An 11,979-nucleotide genomic window follows, 5' to 3' on the forward strand; every position below is an offset into this window, starting at 1 on the left:
GATCCGTATATTACTAAAATTCTTTTTACAACATTGGTAAGGCCTATATTGGAGTATGGTTCTGTGGTATGGAATCCTAGCTATCAATCCCATTCTGATAAGCTTGAGTCCGTTCAAAAACAATTTTTACTTTTTGCTTTAGGCCACTTACATTGGGATTCAAGATTGAATCTTCCCCCGTATACTAGTCGTTTAAAACTTATAAATCTTCCCACACTCACTAGTCGCAGAGAAATGCTAGGTATAATTTTTCTAGTAAAACTTCTGAATGGTTTAGTTTGTAGTTCATTCCTTTTGTCTGATATTAAGTTTAATGTCCCATTGCGTTCATCCAGGCAGTTTAGACCATTATTTCTAAAATCTTCTAGAACAAATTTTGAGTTAAATGAACCATTCTGCCGAATATGTCATGATTTTAATTCGCATTCCAGCACATTTGATCCATCTGACTCAATATTTAGCACCAAAAAAACTATTTTGTCTTCTCTTAATAAATAATATTCAGAAATTTTTAACTTTTTGTTTTTATAAATTTTTAAATCTCAGCTGTTGAAATGTTTCTTTCTGTAGCTGAGCAGTTTGAGAACCGGACGCTTAAAAATCTCTTGCCTTTCTAGACTCGGCAAATTCCGCTCGTATGCGGACTGCGGCCCACGCGTCGGTTGGGCGGGAGGAGGGTAATCGTTTGGGTTAAAAAAAAAAAAAAAAAAAAAAAAATGGAAAATGGGCGTGGCATCGCCCACTTATGGGTCAAAAACCATATCTCAGGAACTACTCGACCGATTTCAATGAAACTTGGTTTGTAAGAGGTTTCTTACATCCCAATGATATGTTGTGAAAATTGGCCAAATCGCTTCACAACCACGCCTACTTCCTATATACCAGAACTTTGAAGACGATCTGAATAGTTTACTTTACAATATATAAAGTAAGCACTAGTGAAGATATCGGTGCAGAGCTTTGCACAAATACTATGTTTATAGTGTGGAAGGCCCCATTAATCGAACATGAGGACCTCGGTGCTTCTAACCTAATATTATGGTTTCCAACTTTCAATGGACTTTATACAATATATATGATGAATATGTGGGTCAAATTGTATATTATATAATATAAATAAAGTTAAATAAATAAATTACGAGATTATAAAATGTTCGGTTACACCCGAACTTAGCTCTTCCTTACTTGTTTTATTTTTATTTCCTGTGCGGTATATATATGGGCATTTCCGCCATGTCGAACGGGACAATCGTACGCCTTTCAACTAAAAAAAAATATGAACTAAATTTTGACAGTAGGATTTTTTAATAGCCCTTCATTAGCTCTACATTTAAGGTTGATTTTGGAACGGTTTTCATTTTCAAGATAATTGCAAAAAACCAAGGCATTCGCACGGGACAAAAAATGGAAGTCGTTTTTGGGGACAACGATTCAAACGGCGATTTCAGCGAATTGTGAGGCAATATTCAAATGTTTTTGATTGTAAAATGTTGCGCATTGATGACCTTTAAAGATGGTATGAATTTCATCCAAAAATAATTTATAGATTTTTTTAAATTAATTATTAACCACATTCGCACGGGACATGTCGCACGGGACATTTTTTCCATCATAATATTTATGTTGATTTTGTTGTTATAATACGGAATTATTTAACAACAAGTCCAATAAAATGGCTTAAAAAAGTAGTAAATGTATTTATTTATTTATTTTAACCAACATCCAAAGAGAAACACAACAAAAATTCCATAGTATGGAATGAAAATAGTATTATGAATGTGAAATACAATTTTTTCAGAAAATGCTGCCCTTGGGAATAAACATTTTTGGATTTCGTTATTTGCTAGACTTTCCTTTTGATAACTGCTCTCAGTCCATCGGTTCCTTGCAAAAAAATTATATACTAATGAAGAGTTAATTATTTTATAAAATCAACCAGGTTTGATAATATAAATTTGATTTTAAACTGAGAGCAGTTACCTTAAAAAAATATAAATATTTTAGAAAAGCAACTAAAGGATTTCTTAATTTTGGTTAAGAGATTTATCAAGAAAATAATATTTCAGGCGTTTACTTGTCACTTTTAAAAGCAAACGATTTTCTACTGACAACCTTGTTAAAATGAGCACTCTTATTTTGATTTGTAAGCCTATAATTTTCGCCAAAATCTATATATTGAATAGCTATTTCAGTGGAATTTAAAGTGCGCATATGTAAATAATTAATGTAAATGTATCTATTAACATACTTAAGTCAACTTTATAAGACAAAAAATAATTTCCAATTTTTAAATTCCACACCTACGATGTCGCACGGGACCAATTTTAAGTAGTTACCAAAACCACAAATCTTCTGATTTTTGAAAAAGGTTTTTTTTATTTTAATTGTATACAAATTTATTGTTTATACCCAAAATTTGGCGAGCTTGCTGCTTTTATTTGCGATGCAGTGGGAACAAGTGTTGTTTTTTGATGTCGCACGGGACATTAAAATATAGGATAATAAGAGAGCAAAAACTTACAGTTATTTGCAATCGCATGCTTTCTAATGCATTTTATTTTGCTCTTTGTACCCTTATAAAGGTTTTACACAAAGCAAAAATTAATACATGATAGGTTTCTTTAACAATTTTGACGAAAAAACAAATGTAGTAGAAAAATCGAAATGAGAAAAGTAGCTCCTGTTCGACTTGGCTTTGGTATATCTCGTAATTGGTTATGAATTAATTTAAAAATAATTTAATATAAATAAATTTAAATATTTTCCTATGAAAATATGCAAAAACTTTGTAATTCTAATAATGTTTAATATTTTGTCTGTGGTAGACCTTCTGGCGGAAATGCCCATATGGCCAACATATACCATGGCACTGGACATCTCTTCATATATGTGGCTGTTCTTCCTAGCAGAACGAAGCTGTGGCATTTTTTCTTGCCACAGCTGAATTAAATCGGCCTCGGCAGCCTCACTCCAAACCACACGTTTCTTTTTCATGCATTGTGACATTATTTTGTTTTATTTTATAATTTTATTTATATTTATTTGCACTTTTTTGTTTTTTGATTTGAACTTTTGTCTGTTATTTTCAAATTGTGTGTTTATTTTTTTACTTTGACAGTTTGTAGTGTCAAAATCAGCTGCGATTAAACGAATGTGACCAACAGATGGCGCAAAATCAGAGTCGCATAGGGTGATTTATATTATGTTCCCAGAGAAAAATTGAAGTAATTAGATTACATTTAAACGCTTAACAAAACTACCCTGTTCTCACTGCCGTTGGAGATTTACGAATCAGCTGTTTTTGATATTCAGGCATAAACACCAAATATTTATTAAAGGAAAATATTGTAATAGTCTAAGAGCTAGCAACGATTTCAGGTAGGCCAGTTTTTAGATATGCTATCTCTCTCACTCCCCCGGACATCATACAGGCTATCTGGCTGGCGGTAGCGGTTGCGTTCATCAGTGCGCATCGTTTTAATATCATTTTAAGAAGTTTTTTTTTATATTTTTATTAAACAATTCTCAACAAAAACTTATTATTGCCAGATATTTTTGATGTTGTTTAAACGGTGCCAAACGCCTATTTTTTATTAAACGACAACAGCTGCTTGTAGTCAATAAAAATTATTTCAAACAAGTAAGGAAAGGCTAAGTTCGGGTGCAACCGAACATTTCATACTCTCGCAATTTATTGAAGAAATTTAACCAATACATACATATATGCGGAATAAAGCTCACCGTATTTTTGAAAAACCTACAATGAGGTATATGGAAATGTTATGACCCGACTTTAATAATTTTTGGAACAGAGACACACTATTAGAAGAAAACAATTTCCTCTGAATTAAATTGAGATATCTGAGAGATTTACCCATATTTTCGGTTAAAATTTATCCTTAGGCGCTGAGTTCAACATGTTCGATATCTGGGGCCTTGAAAAGTTATGGTCCGTTTTCGACAATTTTTTCACAAGTGAAGCCAAAGATAATATGCACTATTTGTGTAAAGTTTTATTCCGTTATCTTCATTGGTTCCTTTTGTTTACATTATAAAGTTAAGGAATAAGATGGAATTCAAAATTGAGTTATAAGGAAAGTAGTAGTGGTTGTGAACCGATTGCGCCCATTTTTTGTCCGTGCTATCAGGGTGTCAAGAAAGTATTATATACCGAATTTCATTCGAATCGGTCGAGTAGTTCCTGAGATATGGTTTTTGACCCATAAGTGGGCGATGCCACGCCCATTTTCCATTTTGTAAAAAATCTGAGTACAGCTCCCTTCTGCTATTTCTTCTGCAAAATTTAGTATTTCTGACGTTTTTCGTTAGTTAGTTAACCCACTTTTAGTAATTTTCAACCTAACCTAGGCGTTTGGCACCGTTTTAACAACATCAAAAATATCTGGCAATAATAAGTTTTTGTTGAGAATTGTTTAATAAAAATATTAAAAAAAAAAAACAAAACTTCTTAAAATGATTTGAAATTATAATATTTTACCTGTATAGGTACGATGCGCACTGATGAACGCAACCGCCATCGCCAGCCTGTATGATGTCCGGGGGAGTGAGAGAGATCAAATTGTGTGTTTATTTTTTTACTTTGACAGTTTGTAGTGTCAAAATCAGCTGCGATTAAACAAATGTGACCAACAGATGGCGCAAAATCAGAGTCGCATAGGGTGATTTATATTATGTTCCCAGAGAAAAATTGAAGTAATTAGATTACATTTAAACGCTTAACAAAACTACCCTGTTCTCACTGCCGTTGGAGATTTACGAATCAGCTGTTTTTGATATTCAGGCATAAACACCAAATATTTATTAAAGGAAAATATTGTAATAGTCTAAGAGCTAGCAACGATTTCAGGTAGGCCAGTTTTTAGATATGCTATCTCTCTCACTCCCCCGGACATCATACAGGCTATCTGGCTGGCGGTAGCGGTTGCGTTCATCAGTGCGCATCGTTTTAATATCATTTTAAGAAGTTTTTTTTTATATTTTTATTAAACAATTCTCAACAAAAACTTATTATTGCCATATATTTTTGATGTTGTTTAAACGGTGCCAAACGCCTATTTTTTATTAAACGACAACAGCTGCTTGTAGTCAATAAAAATTATTTCAAACAAGTAAGGAAAGGCTAAGTTCGGGTGCAACCGAACATTTCATACTCTCGCAATTTATTGAAGAAATTTAACCAATACATACATATATGCGGAATAAAGCTCACCGTATTTTTGAAAAACCTACAATGAGGTATATGGAAATGTTATGACCCGATTTTAATAATTTTTGGAACAGAGACACACTATTAGAAGAAAACAATTTCCTCTGAATTAAATTGAGATATCTGAGAGATTTACCCATATTTTCGGTTAAAATTTATCCTTAGGCGCTGAGTTCAACATGTTCGATATCTGGGGCCTTGAAAAGTTATGGTCCGTTTTCGACAATTTTTTCACAAGTGAAGCCAAAGATAATATGCACTATTTGTGTAAAGTTTTATTCCGTTATCTTCATTGGTTCCTTTTGTTTACATTATAAAGTTAAGGAATAAGATGGAATTCAAAATTGAGTTATAAGGAAAGTAGTAGTGGTTGTGAACCGATTGCGCCCATTTTTTGTCCGTGCTATCAGGGTGTCAAGAAAGTATTATATACCGAATTTCATTCGAATCGGTCGAGTAGTTCCTGAGATATGGTTTTTGACCCATAAGTGGGCGATGCCACGCCCATTTTCCATTTTGTAAAAAATCTGAGTACAGCTCCCTTCTGCTATTTCTTCTGCAAAATTTAGTATTTCTGACGTTTTTCGTTAGTTAGTTAACCCACTTTTAGTAATTTTCAACCTAACCTAGGCGTTTGGCACCGTTTTAACAACATCAAAAATATCTGGCAATAATAAGTTTTTGTTGAGAATTGTTTAATAAAAATATTAAAAAAAAAAAACAAAACTTCTTAAAATGATTTGAAATTATAATATTTTACCTGTATAGGTACGATGCGCACTGATGAACGCAACCGCCATCGCCAGCCTGTATGATGTCCGGGGGAGTGAGAGAGATAGAGATCTAAAAACTGACCTACCTGTAATTCTTGTTTTTTTGACGTTGCTAGCTCTCGTACTATAATGTCGTACTTTGTTATAAAAATTGTCTTTTTTTTATAAATTTTCTCCACTCAATGGAAATAATTGAGGAATTGTTTGATTTGAACCGCCTAGCAATGAAACGTTTGTTGCATGCACACATAATACTCAAAATGGGTAGTCTACATGGAGCAAATTCAGCAAGGTCTATTTGGATGAAGGTACATACATGTGTATATAAATATTGGTATTATATGTGCATATTATAATGTAATTCGTTTAATTATAATGTGTATATAATTCAGACTCGTGGCCAAATGTTTTGGGAAGTCGATTGCCAGGTGAATTCAGATGCATTCTTTAAAAGCAACTTCCGAATGAAGCGCAAATCATTCAATAAATTGTGCATTATGTTGAAAGGCTTGGAGAAGAAAACCACTAACTACCGGAAAACAATTCAATTAGAAAAACGCATTGCTATTGCTTTATATGCTCTTGGCTCTTCTGCAGAATACGGAACAATTGGAAATATGTTCGAATTGGTAAAATCACAGTCTGCTCCATTCTAATTGAGTTCTGCCTAGTCTGGCGATGTTTGTGGCCATTGTATTTGAAGAAATTCCCAATGAACGAATTTCAAGTGCGGGAGTATATAAATGGTTTTGAGTCATTGGGTTTCCCTCAAGTGTTAGGAGCTATAGGTAATAGTTTAAATTTTTACCGATGGACTTTTTATATATTTTTAAGTTTTAGATGGTTGTCATATAGAAGTTCGCCCAGCAGCAGAAGATGCTGTTGACTACTACAATTACAAAGGCTGGTATTTCACAGTTCTTTTGGCTTTGGTAGATGCAAGGTAAGTTTTTTCATGAAGCTCTTTTAACACCTAATGTATTTCTTTAATGTTATAGATGCCGCTTTATATACATCAACGTTGGTAGTCCAGGCCGTTGTAATGACTCTTCAATATTTGAGAGTTCATCTTTAAAAAGCCAGTTGGCACAATCTAGTTTATTTATAAACATGAGTAGACAAATTTCGTCAATTAATGTTCCAGTAGTTTTATTGGGCGACTCTGCGTTCAAACTAGATGAACATTTGATGAAACCCTACCCTTTTTGTGTAAACCAACCTTCGGATAAAAAAAAATTTAACTATGTTCTCTCGAAATGTCGAAGAGTGGTGGAGAATGCTTTCGGTCTTTTAAAGGCAAGGTTTAGACGCGTTGGCAAAGGCTTGGATAACCACATGGTCAACACGAGAGCTGTTATCAAAGCGTGCTGCGTTTTGCATAACTTATTATATGAGGAAAATGATGAAATTAATGAAAAGTGGATTGCAGCACAACAAATCGAAAACGAAACTCGGTAGTTGCCAGAAAACGTCTCTTACGTTTGTGGATATGTTAACCCAAGAGCAGAGGAAATAAAACAAGCGTTTGTTTCATATTTCGGTCAGTAATTATTTGAAATTATTTATTCCACTACAAAAAAACAATATTTCTGTATTTTATATATATATATATAATATATACATTTTTTAAGTTTATTTATATTAATATTTTCCCATTCATACATTCTTTTTATTATATTCATTTATTCATTGACAATTCATTTTCATTTATTTACATATGTATCTTAAAACTAAAACTTAAATTTATCTTAATTTTTTAAATTCATTTACATTTTTTATTTACATATCTTAAAACTAAAACTTAATTTCTACTTAAATCTAGTTTTTGCGACGAAGGAAGTCGATGGAAGCGTCCTTCATTTGTCTGACATCGTTCACATACATTTGTAACATGTCCAGACGCTTTTCATCGGCTTCCTTCATCGCCTCAGTCGCCTTTAAAAAATCGTCCCGCATCTCCTCCATTACCATCACAGCCGTTTTTTTCTTCTTACCAGCATCATTTGACGATGACCGAGTCGAGCTACCCGATGTAGAAGGGCCAACGTCAGGGCTCGGGAGCGGCGACTCCCCTTCTATTTCTTCCTCCAGGTAAATCGCCTCCATATCACCTGAAAATATGCATACATATTAAAAACTTTCTACAAACAAATAAAAGCATAAAAAACATTCCATAAACGTTTTTCATTTCGAATTATGGAACCTCCAATACACTTAAAACTTACCCTCGATGCTGTCCTCCACAAGCTCGGCGGAACAAAAGCTCTTGTAGCCGCCTACCGCTTGGTGTACCGCTTCGTACAATTTCCATGTACTCGGGGAGCCACCCGATGGTCCAATTTTTTGTTTCTCTTGCATGAAATTATAAAAAATAATACTCAATGATGTACATACGTTTACTGCATAATTTATTACCTATCTGTTTTTGTTTGTAAAATTATGTAATTATACTCTCGCAACAAAAGTTGCTAAGAGAGTATTATAGTTTTGTTCACACAACGGTTGTTTGTAAGTCATAAAACTAAACGAGTTAGATATAGGGTTATATATATCAAAATGATCAGGGTGACGAGACGAGTCAAAATCCGAATGTCTGTCTGTCCGTCTGTCCGTCCGTCCGTCCGTCCGTGCAACGGATAACTTGAGTAAAAATTGAGATATCTTGATGAAACTTGGAACACACGTTCCTTGGGACCGTGAGAGGGTTGCTTTCGAAAATGGGCAAAATCGGACCACTGCCACGCTCACAAAATGGCGAAAACCGAAAACAGAAAAAGTGTCATAACTAAGCCATAAATAAAGTTATAAAAGTAAAATTTGAAACAGAGGATCGCACTAGGAAGGGGCATATTTGGAAGTAATTTTGTTGGTAAAGTGGGCGTGGCCCCGCCCCAATTTATCGGTTATTTGTATATATCTCGCAAACCAATAGAGCTATATAAACCAAACTTTCTGCAGTCGTTTTGTTTAGCCACTTCCTAATTCAGTCCAAAAATGACAGAAATCGGATCATAACCACGCCCACCTCCCATACAAAAGTTAGGTTGAAAATTACTAAAAGTGGGTTAACTCATTAACGAAAATCGTCAGAAACACTAAATTTCACATAAGAAATGGCAGATGAAAGCTGCACTCAGATTTTTTTACAAAATGGAAAATGGGCGTGGCATCGCCCACTTATGGGTCAAAAACCATATCTCAGGAACTACTCGACCGATTTCAATGAAACTTGGTTTGTAAGAGGTTTCTTACATCCCAATGATATGTTGTGAAAATTGGCCAAATCGCTTCACAACCACGCCTACTTCCTATATACCAGAACTTTGAAGACGATCTGAATAGTTTACTTTACAATATATAAAGTAAGCACTAGTGAAGATATCGGTGCAGAGCTTTGCACAAATACTATGTTTATAGTGTGGAAGCCCCATTCTAAAAATCGCCGAAATCGGACCATAGGTTTTCAAGGCCCCATTAATCGAACATGAGGACCTCGGTGCTTCTAACCTAATATTATGGTTTCCAACTTTCAATGGACTTTATACAATATATATGATGAATATGTGGGTCAAATTGTATATTATATAATATAAATAAAGTTAAATAAATAAATTGCGAGATTATAAAATGTTCGGTTACACCCGAACTTAGCTCTTCCTTACTTGTTTTATTTTTATTTCCTGTGCGGTATATATATGGGCATTTCCGCCATGTCGAACGGGACAATCGTACGCCTTTCAACTAAAAAAAAATATGAACTAAATTTTGACAGTAGGATTTTTTAATAGCCCTTCATTAGCTCTACATTTAAGGTTGATTTTGGAACGGTTTTCATTTTCAAGATAATTGCAAAAAACCAAGGCATTCGCACGGGACAAAAAATGGAAGTCGTTTTTGGGGACAACGATTCAAACGGCGATTTCAGCGAATTGTGAGGCAATATTCAAATGTTTTTGATTGTAAAATGTTGCGCATTGATGACCTTTAAAGATGGTATGAATTTCATCCAAAAATAATTTATAGATTTTTTTAAATTAATTATTAACCACATTCGCACGGGACATGTCGCACGGGACATTTTTTCCATCATAATATTTATGTTGATTTTGTTGTTATAATACGGAATTATTTAACAACAAGTCCAATAAAATGGCTTAAAAAAGTAGTAAATGTATTTATTTATTTATTTTAACCAACATCCAAAGAGAAACACAACAAAAACTCCATAGTATGGAATGAAAATAGTATTATGAATATGAAATACAATTTTTTCAGAAAATGCTGCCTTTGGGAATAAACATTTTTGGATTTCGTTATTTGCTAGACTTTCCTTTTGATAACTGCTCTCAGTCCATCGGTTCCTTGCAAAAAAATTATATACTAATGAAGAGTTAATTATTTTATAAAATCAACCAGGTTTGATAATATAAATTTGATTTTAAACTGAGAGCAGTTACCTTAAAAAAATATAAATATTTTAGAAAAGCAACTAAAGGATTTCTTAATTTTGGTTAAGAGATTTATCAAGAAAATAATATTTCAGGCGTTTACTTGTCACTTTTAAAAGCAAACGATTTTCTACTGACAACCTTGTTAAAATGAGCACTCTTATTTTGATTTGTAAGCCTATAATTTTCGCCAAAATCTATATATTGAATAGCTATTTCAGTGGAGTTTAAAGTGCGCATATGTAAATAATTAATGTAAATGTATCTATTAACATACTTAAGTCAACTTTATAAGACAAAAAATAATTTCCAATTTTTAAATTCCACACCTACGATGTCGCACGGGACCAATTTTAAGTAGTTACCAAAACCACAAATCTTCTGATTTTTGAAAAAGGTTTTTTTTTATTTTAATTGTATACAAATTTATTGTTTATACCCAAAATTTGGCGAGCTTGCTGCTTTTATTTGCGATGCAGTGGGAACAAGTGTTGTTTTTTGATGTCGCACGGGACATTAAAATATAGGATAATAAGAGAGCAAAAACTTACAGTTATTTGCAATCGCATGCTTTCTAATGCATTTTATTTTGCTCTTTGTACCCTTATAAAGGTTTTACACAAAGCAAAAATTAATACATGATAGGTTTCTTTAACAATTTTGACGAAAAAACAAATGTAGTAGAAAAATCGAAATGAGAAAAGTAGCTCCTGTTCGACTTGGCTTTGGTATATCTCGTAATTGGTTATGAATTAATTTAAAAATAATTTAATATAAATAAATTTAAATATTTTCCTATGAAAATATGCAAAAACTTTGTAATTCTAATAATGTTTAATATTTTGTCTGTGGTAGACCTTCTGGCGGAAATGCCCATATAGCCAACATATACCATGGCACTGGACATCTCTTCATATATGTGGCTGTTCTTCCTAGCAGAACGAAGCTGTGGCATTTTTTCTTGCCACAGCTGAATTAAATCGGCCTCGGCAGCCTCACTCCAAACCACACGTTTCTTTTTCATGCATTGTGACATTATTTTGTTTTATTTTATAATTTTATTTATATTTATTTGCACTTTTTTGTTTTTTGATTTGAACTTTTGTCTGTTATTTTCAAATTGAGTGTTTATTTTTTTACTTTGACAGTTTGTAGTGTCAAAATCAGCTGCGATTAAACGAATGTGACCAACAGATGGCGCAAAATCAAAGTCGCATAGGATGATTTATATTATGTTCCCAGAGAAAAATTGAAGTAATTAGATTACATTTAAACGCTTAACAAAACTACCCTGTTCTCACTGCCGTTGGAGATTTACGAATCAGCTGTTTTTGATATTCAGGCATAAACACCAAATATTTATTAAAGGAAAATATTGTAATAGTCTAAGAGCTAGCAACGTTTTTGAGCAAGAATTTCAGGTAGGCCAGTTTTTAGATATGCTATCTCTCTCACTCCCCCGGACATCATACAGGCTATCCGGCTGGCGGTAGCGGTTGCGTTCATCAGTGCGCATCGTTTTAATATCATT

The 11,979-nt window shown here is 33.4% G+C and overlaps 2 protein-coding genes across 2 annotated transcripts; one reads left to right on the forward strand and one right to left on the reverse strand.

Moving 5' to 3' along the window:
- Positions 1 to 6,340: 6,340 nt before the first annotated feature.
- LOC128920508 (putative nuclease HARBI1) lies at positions 6,341 to 8,128 on the forward strand. Its single transcript, XM_054227887.1, has 4 exons — positions 6,341 to 6,788; positions 6,841 to 6,943; positions 6,999 to 7,540; positions 7,998 to 8,128. The coding sequence occupies exons 1-3, from the start codon at positions 6,713 to 6,715 to the stop codon at positions 7,456 to 7,458; spliced, it is 639 nt and encodes a 212-aa protein (XP_054083862.1). The 5' UTR covers positions 6,341 to 6,712; the 3' UTR covers positions 7,459 to 7,540; positions 7,998 to 8,128.
- On the reverse strand, positions 7,819 to 8,389 carry LOC128920114 (uncharacterized). The gene is made up of 2 exons (XM_054226611.1): positions 8,226 to 8,389; positions 7,819 to 8,111 (listed from the first exon to the last, which is right to left on the reverse strand). Exons 1-2 carry the CDS (start codon positions 8,356 to 8,358, stop codon positions 7,819 to 7,821), a joined length of 426 nt encoding a protein of 141 aa, XP_054082586.1. The 5' UTR covers positions 8,359 to 8,389.
- Positions 8,390 to 11,979: the final 3,590 nt, after the last annotated feature.

Source organism: Zeugodacus cucurbitae, chromosome 3, assembly GCF_028554725.1.
Source record: "Zeugodacus cucurbitae isolate PBARC_wt_2022May chromosome 3, idZeuCucr1.2, whole genome shotgun sequence".
In the NCBI taxonomy this organism is placed as follows: Eukaryota; Metazoa; Arthropoda; class Insecta; order Diptera; family Tephritidae; genus Zeugodacus; species Zeugodacus cucurbitae.